This window comes from Aythya ferina, assembly GCF_964211825.1.
Source record: "Aythya ferina genome assembly, chromosome: 3".
Taxonomy (NCBI): Eukaryota; Metazoa; Chordata; class Aves; order Anseriformes; family Anatidae; genus Aythya; species Aythya ferina.
This window is the reverse complement of record NC_140298.1, coordinates 95,042,517-95,062,551: the sequence shown is the minus strand read 5'-3', so window position 1 is coordinate 95,062,551 and position 20,035 is coordinate 95,042,517. Positions and strand designations below refer to the sequence as shown.

At 40.1% G+C, this 20,035-nt stretch overlaps 1 protein-coding gene across 3 annotated transcripts in view; it reads right to left on the bottom strand.

Moving 5' to 3' along the window:
• Positions 1 to 812: 812 nt before the first annotated feature.
• Positions 813 to 20,035, bottom strand: part of ELOVL5 (ELOVL fatty acid elongase 5) — a 35,638-nt gene continuing 16,415 nt past the window's right edge. For all 3 annotated transcript variants that reach the window (XM_084516270.1, XM_084516271.1, XM_084516272.1), the window contains 7 exons: positions 17,249 to 17,314; positions 15,174 to 15,361; positions 8,571 to 8,648; positions 7,770 to 7,941; positions 6,159 to 6,283; positions 4,213 to 4,347; positions 813 to 2,744 (listed from right to left, as the gene is read on the bottom strand). In XM_084516270.1, the coding sequence (XP_084372396.1) occupies positions 2,613 to 2,744; positions 4,213 to 4,347; positions 6,159 to 6,283; positions 7,770 to 7,941; positions 8,571 to 8,648; positions 15,174 to 15,361; positions 17,249 to 17,306 (888 nt within the window). In that variant the 5' untranslated portion in view covers positions 17,307 to 17,314 and the 3' untranslated portion in view covers positions 813 to 2,612. The remainder of the gene's footprint in view (positions 2,745 to 4,212; positions 4,348 to 6,158; positions 6,284 to 7,769; positions 7,942 to 8,570; positions 8,649 to 15,173; positions 15,362 to 17,248; positions 17,315 to 20,035) is intronic.

The following is a 20,035-nucleotide window of genomic DNA, read 5'->3' as shown; positions in this document are numbered from 1 at the left end:
GCAAGGTGCTGTGGCTTCTGCCTTCCAGGTACAACCTGCCAATTTGGCTCAGCATCCGAAGAACTGCATTGCTCTTGGTAACCCTTCTGAGCCCTGTTCAGAAAAAAACTTCAGTTTCTCTCTTGTGTACTTGCAAATTTGACTGTGAAACTATCTTAGCAATCATCTGAAGCTCCCTTCTAGAAGAGACCAGCATAACAGAAAGCCTCTGAGACTTTCATACAAAATGCAAAACACATTTCCTTGGTCTAGGTTTCTTGCATTAAGAGCCTGCAAACTTGAAGACAGGCAGCTATATAAATAGTTCTGCTTTTGCTAAGTCCATCACCAAGCTATCTGAGCTTGTGGCAGTGCACTCACATCAGATAGAGCTCAGAAGTGATCACTCAAGGGCAAAAGGAGCTGTAGAGAAATTGCAAAAACGTTCTTTAATGCTCACATTCTGGATAGAAGTATGGTTTCCTGTTTATAGACAGTATATAGGAGGCAGAAAGTCCCTCTCGGCCCCTGTTAATTTTTCTGCCAGCACTCAACCTCAGAGCCGTTTGGGATGCTCTGCTTTCAGCAAGTCACTATTTCCATCAGGAGGCTTAATCCATCACACAGATAATAATTTTGACAGCCAGGCAATGGAGCCGTGTTCAGTAACAGCCAAAGGTTTCTGTACGGAATTTGATACCAAATCTCTGGTACGCTGAATTTCCCTGAGTATCTGCAGCTGTCATTCAGCCAAGACAATTCCTTCGTGGCCATGCGCAGGAAGCAGCAATGTGTTAAATCTGTACAAACCCACTATAGAATTCAGGCAGAGATCATCAAAAGTGTTTTAATGATTAAACTATGTCAAACATTAACAATGTAGGTATATTCAATGAGCCAAGGGTTTATTTCTAGCACATTTAGACAGCCTATTTTGAACATTGTAGCTGCTGTACTGAGCTATGTAAAGACTCTGCAAACCAGTACCTAGAAATGAAGACACACACTCAAGCTTCGATAATGTAAACATAACAGACACTGTCTCCTTCAAAACAAGGAATGAAAACCCACAAGGCTAGCAAGAGAACGTATTAATTCCCTAAAAGATGTGCAAAAATTTTTTTAAAGATTTAATTTAAAAAAAAAAAAAGAAAAGAAAAATTAAACATGTTAAAACTGGCATTTACATAAATATCAAAAAAAAAATATAGCTAAACTTGAGCAATGACCAACTGAACGTCTTGCACAATTTCATTCTTCAGAGCTTAATGAATAAGATATTCATAAGCCAGACTCCACCACGGCAGATACCAGAATAACACCCCAGCAATAGATATTGGCTTTGCAATTAGCTCCTCATACGTGCAAGGCAAGATTTTACAGGAAGGAGCGACTTTAACAAGCACTCTAAACAAATCCTCAGATAAGAAGCCAAAACATTACTGGTGATATACACAACTCACATTACAGAAACAGACACCTCCAGCACATTTCAGTAACATTTAAAAAACATTACGTATGACTTAGACCATTTAATTTTGCTTGTTTGGGGAAAAAAAATATGTTTGTTAGGCACATTTTAAAAATGAACATATGCTACATGAAGAACAGTACAGATACCAACTTAAATACAGACAATTCCGTCAGAAAAGCATCTTTCTGTCTTCGTTTTTAAATACATTTTTGGATATGTCACAGACTTAAACAGTAGCTTCTAAAGTGTGGATATGGCTATGGTAACAACACTTGAAATTCTGCCAGTTTCCATATTAAAAACCACTCTTCATTTAACATTTAAGAATTCCCAGAAATAAGAAAAAGAAAGAAAATAAAAGATGGGTCCACCCTGTATATACCCTAAACCTCAGAGACAATAATTAAATCTTCCTGGACTGTGTAAGCGCCAATTAATCTTACATTAGTGACATACTTCAAATAAAAAAATAAGATCTATTAAAAAGGTAAAATAACTTTTCCATCTGGTTTGTGACTGTTTAGTCAGTTAAAGCCAAATATACAAAACTAAATGTGCCATTTCCAATTTCACTGCATCATGTAAGAGATACTTAACGCTGTGTATCACATACAGAACAGTAAAATGATCAATGGATTCTTCTAAATGACTTTTTAATAAAAAGTCAATCAACTGAAAGGTTGAAACATACCCTAATTTTTAAACCAGTAATAAGCTTTGGGCCCTGCTTTTTAATTTAAGGCATGTGTGTTTATCTACTGAAACCAGCATCGTACAAATTACCTCTACAATCACATGCACGATCTACAGTAAAAAAATGGAGTTTAGATTACAGTGTTTTCAAATTGTGAATCATAATTCAGCACCTATCATATTGACTAGTAAGGCAACAGCAGTGTCGTATACTACAATAATACTCCCTTCCACAGTCTATAGCGGGGTCAGTGACAGCCCAGAATTATTTTTAAACTTTAACCTACTTTTATGTTCTGTATACAGTTTCTAGGGTGTTTGCACTGGTTAAGTCCTACATAAATCACACTATTCTAGGCAGGAATAGTTACAGTAGCCATTAGAGTATTAGTGCACAACTCTTATTGTGCTTACAATCAGATGATTTTGTTGTTGGGGTTATCAAAATGGTTTTTCAGTTTGGTCTTCAATCCTTCCTTTGTTTTCTTTGTTTCACATTGTTCTCAAGGGAAGAAAAGCTGTTTGTGTACCCGTTCACAGTGGCTGTAGAGCCATTCTGATACTCTTTCCTCCTCGAGGATGCCTTCTTGTTGTAAGTCTAGAATACACGGAAAGGCACACGGTTTTGTTTAAACAGGTATAAACGACCACTTCCTCACAGTAGTTCAAGAAACACAAAAGTGAACTTGCATCCATCATTTTTAAAGGCCTTGTGCTTGTGGCAGTCTAACAAGCTTTACCATTTTTTGTGTATAAGGCTATACTACGTGTTTCATTCATCACAAGAAGAGCATTAGTTCACTGGGAAAGAATAAGAATTGTTGTATGAGGTAGCACTGGTAGTGCTACATTAACAGTCACTTAGAAGCAGGAAAGCAATTTTATGAGCAGACTACAGCCTAAGAATATATTCAAAATGACAAGTGAGGAAAGAGGTTTGATGCAACACAGGTGACTATCTCCAGCAATGCCAGAAGAAGTGGATAAACAAGAACAGCTAGGGACATCTCAGAGACAGAAATGTGAAACAAATTTGCAGGAGCTGACGTATGAAGTAGGAAAGAAGTAAAAACTAACAGCTCTCAGGAGATTCAGGGCACCAAAAATTACAGGCAGTGGAAAGAATATATGTGACTTAATCTTTTTGAAAGATTAAGAGATCTTGCCTGATGAGAATGCAATGCCCAAAGTATGCGTGTGTGTGAAGGAAAGTTAAAATATGAGTAAAGCTGAGGAAGAAATTAAAGCATTATTTGGAATATACAATCATGTTTAATTAGCATGTTCCTACAGAGCAATTTATACGAACCATAGGACTGACTTTAAGAAGTATCAGAAGATCAGAAAGGTGAAGCCTACTGTGTTTTCCACCCATAGTCACTCTTACTGGATCTGAAATATTTGACTCTTTCAAGAGACATTTAAAATATGTCTCAGAATTTGTTGTTCGGGGGCTGTAGCTTGCACAGGTTTGATTTTTTGAAGATGGGGAGATCTCTGCACAGAGCCTGATTATGACCTACTCCGAACAACATATATCGAAGTCCAAATCTGTTCAGACATGAAACAAATTTCACAGAAACACAATTCAAAACGATGATTTTCCATACAGAATTACAAGCCAATGCTTATAAAGGTGAACCAAAACCAGGTTTTTGTATGTTGATAGTTTGGGAAGTTTCCCTGGAAATAGAATAAGCATTTACCCTTGTAAGAACAGTAGGGAACAATTCCTTTGTGTGCTTCAGAGGTTCACAGGCAGCTGTTTTATTTCAGAATGAAAAGCTGTTTCTTACATAAAGCTCCTCCTCTCTCTTATCTGCAGTTGAAATTGCATTAGTAAAATTTGTTTTTGTATTGTGATTTCTAATCATTCTGAATTATGCGGAGAACACACCCTGAAGCTCTCACATTTGAGGGCGCACCAACAAGAACAGCACTCTAAGAATCTATGCATATTACAGGAAGATAGAAAACGAATATTTTAAGCATCTCTTTGAAAAACAGCTTTCTGGTGATGTAACACCAGCAGAACGATACAAAGAATTGATGAATATTGCTTTTACCTGAATGTAGAAATTTGTGAAGAGGATAATCAAAGAAATCATATAAGAAATCTGGAAATACAGCCACCCCTGAGGAAATGCACATGGCCAAACAACACCACAGCTGGTCTGGAAGATTGTCAGGACAAACTGAGTCTGGGGAAAGAAAAAAAAAATAAATAAACAAGAGAAAACAGAGCACACTAATGCAAGATGGAAAATAGCCATTACTGACCAAAACCTAATTAGTTATACACAAAGCAAGTCAAAACATGTAATCCTGTGTGTTTGATAAATTTATCTTCTCTGCCTTTCTAAAAGTAAACGTGAGTTAGGAAGACTTTCAGGCTGCAGTGTTCTGTTGATTAAGTGCTTTTATTTAATATTGCTCCATTCTGGAGCACTAGTGCAACTCACATCTCACTGCTTCAGTTGCAAATATCAGGGTTCACATCCTGATCCTGCCACCCTCTCTCAGAGACTGGGACTACACTACATATGGCTCCAGGGGAGATATTTTGGGGTTGAAATCTGCACATATGAAGCAGGGAAGCTGGGGGTAGTCAAGGAGAAGAACTGAGGTTCATTAGACCTGTTTAACTATCTTCAATGTTCTCTTCTGAGAAAAAAAACAAACAAAAAAAAAAAAAAAAAACAAAAAAAAAAAAAAAAAAACAAAAAAAGAGTTTGGGCTTAAGTACTGTCGAGGCCCTTAGGCAAAAATTCACCCTTACATGAAGGCTACCACATTAGGGAATGTTTATTTAAAATAAGACAGCTCCGTTCTGCTATTTTGCTGCCCTAACAGTTATGCATGCAGAGCAGGCAGGGAAGTGGAAGTGGCTGTGACAATAGCCAGGGGAGCACCACTGAGACACTTGCACTCTGCAGCACTCAGGCAACATGGATGAAGAACAGGGCCTAAGTCTGGAAACGAAACAAAACAAAACAAAACAACCTGTAAAACCACAAAGAACTCCACTACTTAGCACTGTTCCTTCCTGTAGGATGGCTAAGAAAAGCAGGCTTTGAGAATCAAAACTCTGAATTGCTGGTCATCACCAGCAAAGGTTATTAAACCTATTCACAGGTCTGAGAGGGGACTTCCTAACTAGGGAGAAAAAATAATAAAATCATCATAATAAAAATCATCTCCAGGCTTTAGCTTCCCTATCTATAAAATGAGGAAGACGAAAGACCCACGCACATTTCCTTGTGGTGTTCAGACATGTTACACACATCAAAACACGTAGTACCACTACTGCCTGTGCCACGTTGCTTAATTTCAGGGCTCTTTTCATCTCCAGTACACAGCATTCAGCCTTCATCACTGTACACACAGGAAACAATGCAAATGGATGCAAGGAGTCCAACACAGAATTACAAGTGAAAAAAATCTGCCCATTTAAAGTGCGGAAGGAGACCAGAAATATTGAACAGTTTTTAATAAACCATTTGCAACTGCATGCAAAAATGGGACAGAAAATCCATTGTCCTGCAGGAGCAGAATGAAGGGCCTTGTTAGCTGTGCACTGTGTTGCACTCCCTTTCTGGTCTGTCTTCTCAACATCAGCCTGAGCAACAAAGCACCCAGAAGAGCACACGAGTCAAAGTGGGCTTGGAAGAAAAGCTTCTCCCTCCTCTCTGGCTCCTGAGTCCCTGAACATCCAGCATTATGATTCCCAAATACATCTCGCCACAAAACACGGGGAGGTAAAGATCCTTCTAAGCTGCTCAGCACTGATTTGTGTACACCACAAATCCCTGCCTCCCTTTTGCCCTGAAAACAGTACAAACAGAGGTGAAAAGCTGGATTTCTAAGGTGATTTAGGCACTCGAAGGTATAGAAGGTATTATCCTTTATTTCCCCTTTTACATCCTGCCAAAACTCTCTCACTCAGTAACGACAAGAAGATCCCACTGGAAATACAAGAACCTGCTGAAGCACCGAAGAGCTTGTCACTCACCAGCTGCCCCTGAGTGATGTATTTCTTCCACCACAGATACGGACGCATTGCTGGAACAGCAGACAATCCATAGTAGGAGTACATGAGGACGTGGATAAAGCTGTTCAGTGTGGCACCAAAGTAAGCTAAAAGAGCAAACAGGAAAGAAAGTACACTGCGTTACCATGAAAATGGTGTTTCTTGGAGCCTACTAAGATAACAAGTTCAAAATGTCACTATTTAAAACACAATTTCCCTTAGAACAAAGGCAAAAAACTCCACTTCCCCTTAAACTTTTTCTGTTGACCCAACTGAGTGGTTGAAAAGCTTTGCAACTGTACACTTTATATCAGCCTTCTGATTTTGATCGTTCTATTTATTATTTTTCTACATTCTAGTTTCTCAAGGGTATTGAGGAAGCTGATAAAAAGGAGACATGTAAACATGCTCAGCAATCAATAGATTCTCTGATCTAATTTTAGGCTGCTTTCACTTCCTTCTAGGTGGGAGCCTATTTTGTCACTTATAATCAAAAGCAACGGGTATCTTCTGAAAGCGCAAGTACTGCAAGTTAACCATTTTATTTGTCCTTGTTTACAGCATCTTTAGTCATTAAAGAAATTTCTGTTTTAGCTCAGCACCAAACTGCGTAGTACGAGATGACTGAGCCCGACACAGAGCTTGGAAAGGAAGTAGAAAAAAAAATATCACCAGAAATAGCACAAAAGTATTTTCAAGACCACAGAAACTCAAGATAGACTCTAAGTACTTGCACTTTTGACTGTTCTATAAACAGGGATCAACTTCTTTAGAGGAAAATGTGTTTCCACATCCACATTTTTCATAGGTTCAACATTATTCACTGTTGTGCTAACAACACAAAACAAGTACGAGTTTCTATGTTGTTTGGCTCGGACAGCAGACTCCTGAGCAATCCAGCTTCTTGGTCTGCACTGCTGGGAGTTCACATCCAATGGATTTGCAAAGGTTTCTCTTGGAGGAGAGTTCGACAAAGCCAGTGCCCATAAGCTGCACATCTGAACCACAGCTAAGCCATGTTAATGCATTAAAGAACCAAAGCAAAATTGCCAGAGTCTAGCTGGATTTAGACAAGAGAAACATGGATATCTTCCACTTCAGAAGCATTTGGTCACATTCATTAGTGCTCAGGGGACAAGATTTTAATTGAAATAATAATTTATAGCTACTGGTATAATGAAATTAATTTAAGAAAGTAACATCTCCAGTGAACTTGACAGATTCAAGGGCAAGGGTCACTATTAGACACCTTGCAGCTGAAACAAACTTCTGGTCCTGACTTGGAAAATAAGTATTGTTTCATTTGAAAGTCTCCAACCACCATAAAAATGAGAAAGCAAGGTTGACAGGTGTCAGACCTGGACTACTGCAGCAGATAAATGTCCCACTGCCAAACAAAATCTTCAAATTACATAGCTATGTATTTTCTAGATGCTCTGCGGGCATCTTACTATCTTCCAGCACTGGCTGCAATTCAGCAAAGCAGGTTAGTATTGGAAAGAACAAATCCTGCAGCTGAAGTTGGATTTTACCAAAAGAAAACCAACACAAGGCCTTTACTGCAAACACTCCCCACCATAACCCAGTACTTACAGTGACCACAAGGCACCCAGTTCATCACAAACCACCAAATATTCAGCATCGTTGCATGGTGATAGACATGCAGGACGGTGATCTGATGATTATTTTTCCGCAAAATGAAAAAGAAGGTATCCATGAACTCAATGAGTTTGGAGAAATAGTACCACCAGAGGACACGTATGATCTAGAAAGGAAGAAACAAGTTTTAGAAGTATTGCACATCACGGGGGCTTTTAACTCTTTTGCTTAAAATTCAAACTCCGTCTTGCACTAGCTAGACTGAAGACTCTTCACTGAGATCTTCTGTAACACTTTGGCACTGAGTTCTCCCATACGAGACCCCAGTACAAACCCATAGCTACAGGTGAAAACAGGATGATTGCTTTATGAGGTTCTTGCTGTGCACCTGTGCTGTCCTGGCAGAAACAAGACAAGGCTTAACCACAGGTGCTCCTGTAGTGCTCTCTGTAGAGGCACGGTCTGAGTGGTGACCAGAAGGAATCATCACCATGTTTTTCCTCAGACAGTGAAGGCGTTGTGACACAGTGGCTGGATACAGACCAAAGACCAACTCCCTGGTTTTTGAGCTAGAAAGGCATGAAAATTTAAATACAGCTACTCACTGAAACTGTAAATACCAAGCATATTGCGGATTATTACATTTAACTACACGTTTCCCTTCCCTATTGTAGAAGGAGAAAAAAAGAACATATAATTTGAACAAAAACTACATCATCAATGCCTTTCTGCTCTTCACTTAGACTCAGGGAGACAATCTGAAATGTAATTAGCTGTAAGTCTTGATTACATTACCTTCATATCAGCTTCACCTCCACTGTGTGTATCCTGACAGAAGAAATTGTATCCTCCTTCCCACACTCCTGTCACCAGCTGGGAAGATGAAAGAACAAAGTGTCATTTTGGTGACCACACCGTGCCTCGCACCTTGACAGCTTTGTTGAGTTTTGTTGAGACACCTGGTGTCAAGGCCTTCTTTTTGTGACACGAGGCTCCGGGCACTTACTGAATCATAACGTAGGCTGAAATAACATAAATTCTTCCAATTGCAGCATCCCAGAATAAAAATAGGAGGCACCATCTCATCCCAGCTTATCCCACATGGCATGCATTTTGCATGGACATAATCTACATGGATTCTTACGAAAGATCTCTGCTTTTTAGCTGGCGATGTCATTGATGGAAAAGTGAACGACCAAAGAAAAAGTAAACATATTTCTCCCGTGATTATAACTTTTATAAACATGGAACTGACTACAATTTTTTTCAGCTGTGTAACAGAGCAAACCCTTCAGCTTTGCTACCCTTAAGAGCTAATAACTGACGTTTTGCCATATTTTGATTCTTCAGGATCCTTTTAAATAATTCACTAATCCCAAGTACATTACATCCTTCACTGCCCAAGTGATTTCCTCCACAGTATCTGCCGTTGCCTGCCTGACTTCCTGGCACATCAAACACAACGAAATTACTTTTAAGAGTAATGACCAGCTATTAGCCACGAGAGGATGGCAGGGAACCCTCTGCCTAGGGGCTGGCTGAAACCTCTGGGGAAGCAAGAGGAAATCTGGACCAAGCTGCCAAGGAGGGTGCCTGAGTCCCACCCTTTTTCCCCAGGCTGATGAAGCACGGTGCTGTGCCTGAGCTCTGCAAATGATGGGGCCGTGGGGAGGAGCCAGACTGCAAAAGGAGAGGCTGAAACGGGCTCTGGAGGAGGCTGGAGGAGGGGGAGAGATGGAGGAGCACCCAGAGGAGGAGATGGTGAGGGTGGGACTGGAGAAGAACAGCTATGAAGACAGGAGCAGATGAGAACAAGTGTGCCTTGGCCAGGGCACAGCTTGCTATTTAACTTATTTATTTTTAAAACCAAGGATGATGCCTCGGTGGTTCTGGCCTCTGGCTTTTCTGAAGCTGCCATCAGTGCTTCTATTAAATTAATAATCAAGACAGAAGGGCTTGCTTGATGTTTATAAAGATGTTTTTTTCCTCCTGGGAGTAGCATTAGAAGAGGAGTAACAAATTTAGACTACTCCCAAGTGAAAAACGATTTTTTTAGGTATCCAAAATACATTTTAAAAGCAGAGGCAGATATCTTGCACAAGAGACTTGTCCATTTTTGGCCTTATCTACACTCGTGGAGAATAAAAAAGAAAAGCTTTGCAAAGCCACAGTGCAAAACTCTGTACCATAAGCCATTTAAAATGATGAAAAGTTGGTGAGAAGACTGCAATAACTGGTGCTATTAAACGCTGCTCAGAACTATGAGTGGGAAACTAACTCTGAAAGGTACAATAAAGATAATCACTTAAACGCTCTACCTTTTCCTAATGTTATTTCTTTCATGGCTCATTTTCTCCCTAAATGAGCTTTTAAAATACCCAGCCAGCCTAGGTCTTTATTTCTGACCTTCTGAGATAGAATTACCACCATTATTTAGGGAAAAAAAAAAAAAAAGACATCTAGTTATACCATAACAGATAGACCTGGAATTACCTCATGTAATGGACAAAAATCAATATTGCCATGCCACAGTGCCAGCAGGGCAGCCTTGTGCATCAGCAGCAGACCCATGCGATTCCTCTATCCAAGCTGCAAAGGGAAGGCAGCCATGGAGACTTCTCCTTTCCACTGCTGTTTAAAAGCACAATTTTAAGGCAATGAACCAACTCAGAGCAGGCCCTGCACCAAGCCACTCTGACGGCATTGAGGGAAAGCCCATACCGCTCCTTGGGTGCCCACTGGAATATCAGACAGAAGCCCACATTGTGCTGTAATCGTGTCGCTGAGAGCCTACAGATGCTTTCATACAGTTCTCACAGCTCAAGGAAATGTGAGAAATAGAGGAATCATCACAACGTTTACACTGTGATCACTCCAAACAGCCAGGCTCAGTGTCCTTTAGCATCCCTGTGCTCCATGAACTTCTCCAAAGTAACGCCTAGCACAGTGAAACCCAAGCAGCTTTCTCTGTAAGGGACAGAAGTTCTCCACCTACAGCTTGACATCAGGTGTCTGGATTGATTCCAGCCCTATGAAGGGTAAAGGCATCAGTGTGGCTAACAGGCAGCTTCAGCTAAACCTTTGTTTCCAGAAGAGCATATTGGAATACGCTTGGAGCAGTAGCATCTCACAGCCAAAGTGTTTTAAATGATACAAGCAAAGCAACATTTGCAGGAAATGGTAGTAACTTTTAACACATAAATAGTATAGTTGCAAAAAATAATTTAAACCCTCCCTTTCCAGAATAAACCCAGTGGTCAAAACCTTCTGCCACTGCCACGAGCTGGTGCCGCTGCCCACAGAGCTTGCTTTGTGCACCACACAGCACACACGGGCAGTGCTTTTCCAGAGGGAGCCAGCTGCCCCTTTGCCCTACACCGCTGTTTGTTACGTCCACAATACTGTCAGCACGTGCTGGAAGGCTTCACAAAACAAAAAAAAACAATCGGTCACTCTGAGACCTGACCAACAGCAGCTCCCAAATGGCTCTGCTGTGTACCTTCACTGTCAGGCTGGCAGCGGCCCAGGCTTGCTAATGGCCACAGGCACATCTCCTCTGGAGAAATGAGCCTGTCTCAAAAAGGCTGACTGTAATCATTTTCACCAGAGTCCGTGATTTTTAAATGACACACAAACGAGACGGCTCCCTCACAGTCTGGTTAAAATGGTACTCAAAGCCAGCGCGAAGTTCTTTGGTGGCAGGGAAAACCCTGTGCAGTTCAAGGTTGCTTTTCTGCTTCAGCAGGACCTCCTCCTTCTCTCCGGCCTTTCATTTTGGTACCACTTTCACTTTATAATTCTGTTGCTGGATTCTTTAAAACGCTGCGGATTGCGCTTTTTATCATATCTGCTACCAAAACACGCTCACAGCAGCGTGAAGGGGCTGTCAGAGGGCTGCCTGGGACGGTTTGGTGTTCTCGTGACACCAGCCAAGGTCTGAGACTCGCTGCAGAGGGCCACACTGTGAGCACATGATGAGGTACTTTACGGGCTTTCAAACAGATCTAGATCGGAGCAGAGGTCCACGTGTCCGATCAAAGAAAGGAAACGTTTGCCAAGATGCAAAATTGCCCCGGTGATTAGCTGCTGTGAGCCACCTGCAGCCTCCTGCCAGCCCACACCCTGCCCCTCACCTTCACCACCTCACAGAGGGCTGACCCTCCTCACCCCTGCCCATGGGAGGAATGCTGCTCCCACCAAAGTCCAAAGCCAGCCCTACCTTGGCCTGACCCTGTCAGGGACATGCGACACACCTGTGGGTCTTTTGGGCACGCACAGCTCACAAGCACCCTCCAGAGAGGTGAGTGCAGGGCCGGCAACCCTTGGTGTGCACAGCCCAGGCTCCCCTTACCCTTTGTGCTGTCGCCCTTGGTGTTCAAGCAACACACCTATTAATGACTGCCTTGGATTATAAACTTGATATTATAGCAGTTAATGAGGACTAGCAGAGTCCACATGGCCTCTCTCAGTCACTAGGCACTGTAAATTTACCTAAAATACCCTGTTATTTCCCTCTAACGAGCATGCCCTCCCCCTACAGTACAGAATGATGATGCTGCCCTCTGCTACGCGGGCAGGTCAGCCGAGAGGAACCTTTCCCATCCCTCAGACCTGCCTTGCCTTTTAAATCATCTGGGACAAGCAGCCCACTATGCTCTTTAGCTAGTACCAGAACACCCCCCGACCTTTGTGTAGTCATTAAATGCCTGAACAAATAATTTACAACAATTATGTAAGTGAAATACTATCTAGATATCCCAGCTAAGAGGTGTAAGAATTTTTGTGACTTTAAAATGAGATTATACCACATTACCTCAGCAGACCACGTGGTGCAAGAGCACAGTAGCTGGAATTATGCAAATCCCACAATTTCTTTTTAATGTTACTGCACACAAACATTCAGACATAAAGGTCAGAAAACCAAGCAGGTCATCTTTCTCATCCTAGCTGGGAGCATGCCTCACTTTAATACCATGCTTTGTTCAAAAAGTATTTAAACTGAGCTGTGATGCTATGATTCAAGAGCTGACACCCTGACAGCTGCAACTCAGGAAAAACTCCCAAGCAGGATCTGAGGTATATTGTACACAAGCTATTAAAACAGCTTATTTTCTGACAGGATACTGAACAAGTTTGTATGTGGTGGTGTTTTATGCATTATTTCCTCAAACTAGGACTGAAAACAGTTTAATTCAGTTGAAATACAAAGTGACGAGGAAGGGAGCACGGAGTAACATAAGTAGTATAAGGTATTATCTCACCCTCACCTCTTTTTGAATGCTTCAGCATTTTAGCTTGAAAGAGAGCACATGTACCATGAAGTGCTACTACTGATGAATCACTAATCCTTCAAAGGGAAATTTCAGTGCCTGATGTGATCTGAGCGAGGCTACCACCTGCTTTGCACTGACACGGGTAATTGCAGTGGCACTGCAGCTAGAAAACATACCTGGAGGTTCAGGAAGCTGATTTTTTCCCTATCACCTGGCCCTTCGACTCTCACCCTGCAACATCAAGCAGCATGGTGTTATGTCAGTAAGGCTGTCTGCTCAGCAGCATTTTCATGGGGTCAGTCCTTGCTGCAGACCATTGCTTGCCCTCAATGTTGCTGCATCAGCAGAGATGCAGCACGGCATGTTCACAGCAGAGGACATCCAGTGGTCTTCTAAGACAACTTCGGCTACAGAAGAGCAAATTTGCTTGTAAGATGTTCTCAAAAGCATTTTTGTTGTAACTATCACAAGTTTAATAGTCTTCACAACACTGCAGCTTCGTGTATTCCCATTTATAAAGTGTATTTCCAGTAATACCAATGAACACTCCCGTAACACTACATTAAGAGCAACATTCACTTGGATATAAAGTGTTTCACTTTACAGAAAGCAGAAACCTTAATATTTCACTCTAGTTTAATTGTGAAGGAATGAGATAATATAAAAGCTATTCAGCTGGTCACAAGTATGAAGACTTCTCTAACACACAATAATCAATCCTTTCTTGGTAAAATATTCACTATTAGCAAGAAAAGTCAGTTAAATTTAAACAATAGAAAAGATTTCATCTTTTTTTTTTTTATTTAACACAGCAGAATATTACAATAACTTTCACTTGGGAACTATGAGTATTATTTCAAGTATTCAAGAAAAAAAAGAATGGTTAGTATGAGAATTGTATCTGTACTTAGTACAACTGAAGAAAAATTTGCACTTGTAAACCTCCAATAAAATCATTTGTATTATTTTAATCTCAAGTTATTGTGTAATTATAAATAATCTCATCATAAAACTAATAATGCAGATGTAGTATATAAGTGCACAGCAGTGCTACATTTTAACAAATTAAAGAGATCAATATGCAAATTCTGGATGCACTCCTCACACACTTGTATTTAGAATATCCTGCAGGCAGATCAGAAATGTAAGCAAATCAAGAATGCAAGTTGTTCTAAGTGCCTACTGAATCCCAAAATGCTCATCCTAAAGAATCAAGTGTCAAAATTCTCAATAATCCAACTCAACACAGTGATTTCTGAATAAACACTTCACTACACAAGAGAAAGAACTTGAAATTTAAATCACTCCCTATCTAAACTCACTTTGTAGAACACTACAAACTACAAACTTCAAGAATTATGGCTTTCATGTACTTCTAAGCAAACGTCCCCCTTCCCCACAAAAAGAAATTAGTAGTTTTAGTTCTTGTTTGTAATCTCATGTTGGAAACAAAATGCCTCCTTGCAGGAAGGAGAAACACTTTTGGTTAAAAGCAAGCCAGAGTATTCTGTACATTAAAACCACATGCTCCATCATTCACTGACTACATTCTTATTTACATTGCTATAGGTTTTTGGTTTTGCGTTAATCAAAAACATGCAATGCTAATTAAAAGCAGCTAAACTGCTCTATGAAAGCAGAAAACTTTACAGTGCCTAAATCTCTGTTTTGTTAAGAAAGAAATTAAGTCCACAGAAAGTCCAATTCAGTCGGAAATACATTTGAATGTTCAGATTTTAACTTTCAAAAACAGATGAATCACAATTGCCTAGATGTAATTGTTTCAACAAAAAAGAAGATGACACAAGAAAAGCTACTCCAAGCTTACAGAAATAGATGCAGAGTGCGTGCATGATTAAACACATTCAAATAAAACACATTTTGCACTCTGAAACAAGACAGTTTTGCTACTGAGTACTTTGCACAACCCACCAAAGCAATCAAGTTAAGCCTGTCTTTTAGGCAAGCAGTAGTTTTCTCCTCTGAGAAGAGACACTGAAGAACGGTAGCAAAATTTTTCAGATGTTTCCTCAGATTTATGAGGAATATCCCCATAGATCAACACATGCCAATATAATTGAACCAGACAATGCAAAATAACCCCAGCCCAAACCCTTTCTCCTACCTCATAAAACATATACAGAGAAAGCAGCGTGAGTCCGAGGTTGTAGACCACTAGAATACCCCTGCATGAAAATGGTTGTTTGTTCCGCATGTACTTTGGTCCTAGCCATACGATTAGTAAGTACAAGACTGAGAAGATAAAGGTAGGTGTATAATTCTCCAGAAGAAGCCATCCTTTTACTCTGGGGTCTGAAACAAACAAACAAAAATTACAAACGCTTAATTTTTTGTAAGTGAAAGAAGTTAATGTGCCCAGAAATAGCTCTACGCAAGAATGCTTCTAGTGCCAGAATTATCAGAGATGAAGGAAGAACAGCAAGTCCTTTCTATTAAGGACCATGTTGCTAATTATGAAAAACTTACACAGACAAGAAGATTTTAGTTTTACAGTTGTTAAAGAAAACAGAAATAATCCTCTTCCAGAAACAAAGATAGTCCTAAATTATTACCTAATTATTATGAGTGAAATACTCACTACTGTTCCAAAACGTCATTCATCCTGAATACCAAAGATGAATTTAAATGATAAAGGCTTCAGTGACCTTTTTCCCCTTATTCTCTGAAATTAACCTTTCCAAATAGTACCCTTCTTATTTCCTCAGAACAAGCAAAGCTAGGAGTGAAGTGCACACCTTTACAGGTATCAGTGGATACTCCTGATCATTTTTTATTAGTCTACATTGTACCAATGTTAACCCTGATAGGTATCTATATGTGCTACTCAGGATATTTAAGTTTTGGAGTCCTGTGCAATGAAACACAGAACGGTCAGTCTAGTTTGACCAACCAGCTCAGCTGGCAAAATGTTGATTCTTCAGAAAAAGCACATAAACTGATCAGAACAAGAGCAATTCAGAGGTAAGCACATGACACTTTTCTACACAGTCACTGCTGACCTACAAGTGCATGGTCCAAGCCCAGTAACAGCACGGCATTTCACTCCCTTCACCTGATTCTTGCCCAAAGGACAGAAACCGTGCTTACCATAAACCAGAAGCTTACATAAGCCAACAATGTCTTCCTTTTAAAGGCGTCAAATGTGGATCTTGACTGTACGAAATGAGGCCTTAAAATGTAGGTTGGGAAATAGTTAAGAAAGCCTGAGAATTGTTTGCATTTGCTGCCTTCATTTTCAAGACATGGCAAATACAGACCACATGCGGGCACAGACTGGAAGTTTTATCACATCATTTGAACAAGTTCAGCATGAAGATGAGCACAAAGAGGGCACAAAGCAACTCAAAGCAAACAGAAAACACACTTTGAAGAATTGGAGGCTTGCTCCACAGCAGAACAGGAATTCCCTGGTGGACTTTGGCCACCAAGGAAGGGGCAGCATCACTGCAGGAGTTTCACTTGGACAGAGAAAGAGGGTAAGAAGCAGTAGGAAAGATGCCAGAAGAAGAAAGCACAAGCCACTGAGCAACATCACAGGGGTCAGCTATGCACACTGCCTACAGGATCATCTGAATCCTGGAAGAAAGCCCCCACCACAAGGGCATCGCCTGCTCCGGTCCCACTGCCTCTCCCTTCTTCACACTGACCAGGATTTCTGCTCTCCACCTGTGAACCTCTTCCAAGTGAGAAACCCACCAAACCCACAGCTTGTTTCAAGAGGTTTTCAAAAAAGCATAGCTTTCTAAAAATTACAGATTTTTTGTCAGTGAAAACTTGGTGAGCAGCTTTAATTAAAAGGGCAAGAGTAGTTTTATTTCACAATGCAAATTCAAACACATTTTTTTTTTTCTTCCCCAATACAATCTATTATTAACTTCTAAGAAAAAAAGTGCAAAGATCTGTGTGAGATAAGTAGGTCACCAAGGCTAACAACACTGGCACTTAACTGGTAGTAAAAAGAACAGCATTGCTGAACAAGTAGCTGCTCTTCAGGTCAGAAAATTGCAAGCATTGAGTAGAAATTTTTCATTTATTATAGGATCACACATTTTGATGTTCTGCCAATACTAAGAAAAGTGGTCACCTTTTGAAATCAGGATGCTAGAAATGTGTTTTCTTATGCTCTGGTGTCTACGCTTTCATATCAGTCCTACTGTTTTATTTTTTGAAAAAGCTTACCTCTGGGTCCAAGCCAAACGTCAAGGTAGCTATTGATTGTTTTATCTAGACGTTCCATTCTACAATCTGTTGAAATGGAAAGATGAAGAGAAAGTTAGTTCTTCAGCTCATGGAAACACTTCAATCATCTGAGAATCACCTGTAAAGGTCAACAGAGAAAATACTTACACAAAAATTGCAGACAGGTACTGGCCATTACTAGCATTTATCAAGTGTGGAAAGCTTACTCTAGTGTCAGAGAACTACTGGTGTAAAAAGCTGTGTTTTCTACTGAATTATTTAATTATGGATATAGAATTAAAATGGTTTAAAACTGTAAGTTCAGATTAACCTGAAGTGCCCTCTAGTTCTGTATTTAAGAGTGCAAATACAAGATGACATCTTGCAAGGTCCCTCTGCAAAGAGGAGCATGAGGCTTGGACCTTAAGAAAAGCAGCAACATTGAAATTCACAAATAAATACTATGAAGCTATTTTAACAAAGAACCTCAAATAGCTGGCAACACTAGCTGGGGAGAAAGAAGGGAAAGAAAAAATGTAAAAACTGGCTCTGCTATCACTTTTATGAATAGGTGACTGATTACAGCTATGATTAACAGCCCATAAAACTAACAGATGAACAACTCTGGAATGAATGACATAGAGGGTTGCAGAGGCGAGGGAGGAAAATATTGCAATTCACAGCATGAACATCCCCAGTTCCACAACTTCCTTACTGGCAAAACATTGTGAAATAAAACTCATCAAATATCAGTACAGAAAAGTGATTGTGTCATCTGTCATCTCCTTACATGGCCAATATTTATTGGGAAAACCTGGCACGCTGCAGTACATGGGTTTGCTGTGCTTCCCTACGGTTAAAGCAGGAAAGAAATGCATGAAATTGTTCTGAAATTGTTCTTGTGAGAATGGGAAGAAAATTTACTTTTGATTTAAAAAAAAACTCCTTCCAATTTCCTCTTTTCTGTCCAGAATTCCTTCCAATTTCTTCTAACAGATGCACTGAGCTTTCACTAAAAGAATTTTGCCCGTGTTCAGCAGGATAATTTTCACTTCTTAGTGTTTCTCTTCCCTTAAGTACTCATATTAACAGCAATTTTCAGTTACATGGAAATAACGTAAGCGACACATAAGCTGTCAACATACCCACAGTGAAAACTGAAATGATTATGCAAGTCTATGTCTCACTGCCAACAACAAATAAGTTCTTTTTTTTTTTGGGGGTGGTGGTGGTACAAGATGCATTTACATCACTTGTTGTTCTACATAAACCTCATGTCCCTCCTACCCCATTGCAACCTCGAGGCTCCGGTGCTCCTAGAGGATTTCTGGCTGCAACCCAAGCCCATCTTGCCCCACTGCAGTCTCAGGGACACGCACAGAAGAGGATTTTCTAATCTGTGTGCACAAACTATTTTTTACTGGTTTGGACTACACAAGCACAAAGAAACTTCCCTGAAATTTTGTCACCAGAAAAAAAAATAATAATAATAAAGAGGTCAATTAAAATCATCAGAAGCCTTAAAAGACTCTTGTAATCCTGGTTCATAGCAGCTGTATTTTCCAACTAAGAATCCCGAAGAAGCCCAGTCCAAATAAGTACACACTTCACAAGAATGTACATTTTTTGGATTGCCTTACAGCACCAATTATGACAAGAATTACGAATGCCCCCTGCATGCTGGTATCCTAGGAATAGTGGCGTTTAAGAAAGCTATTCTATGCTAGCACAAACACGAATATCAGGAAGACTTCTAGAAATAAGTACCTAAATTCCAAGGAAAAGAAATAAAAGTATCCAGAGCATGCTTCTTTCTTTTTCTCTTTAGAGGTTTTTTTTTTTTTTTTTTTTTTTTTAATTGGTTAGCTATTAAATATCTCCAGGAAAAGTACTTCTCAGCTGATAAATTATTTTACTGTTTGAAACCCTCACTTACTCAATTTGTCAGTTGTTCCTTTGATCCAGCAACAATTTAGTTACATATTCATCCAATAAAACATAACCTGCTTCTAACCTCAGTTTCTCTCATTGAAGACAAAGACTTCAGATAGTAGAACGTGATTGAAAACAACAACTTGTTATACAAACTCAGCTCAGTTCATTACTGATGTGCTGTTTATTCTTGTTTGCTGGACCCTATAAAAATTCAGATATGAAAATGAAACAACTGCAAAAGCACAAAGAAAGCACACCTTGCTATAGCAAAGAAGGCAAGAAACGAAACTCCATGGCCAGCCCTTTTCATAAAACTGGAAGAAACATTCAATCCCCACCAGGAGGCTTTCTGCAGGGGTTTCACCTCAGGGAGCTGCTACCCCAAGTAGCTTTTCGTTGCACTGTTAGCATACAGCAGACTGTAAAAGGAGCAGCGAAGGAAGAACTACTCCTGGTGTCAATTTCCAAGATTTTGCAGAAAAAGAATTTATTTCAAAAGGAACTCATTTGTATAATGCACAAACAGAGCGAAACAATCTGCTTTTGTTCCAGAGGGGGTCATGCGAAAATGCATCAAGTCTCCTGCCAATAACTGCACAACATTAAACACTGCTTCAACTGCAGCAACTACAAGGGCTCTTTTTTGAAACTGGAATAGTTTCCCAATTCAGAGGAACATCAACTTCCAGAAAAATTGAACCAGTTGCTATTTGAAACACTGTAACCAGCACATTTCCTAACACTGAAAATAAACAAATCCTGCAGCTTGTCACATACACCAGTGATAACTAGCAGTGCTCCTTTATCCAGAAATCATCCCACAGCAAGGCATACAATTTGGTACCTAAAGTG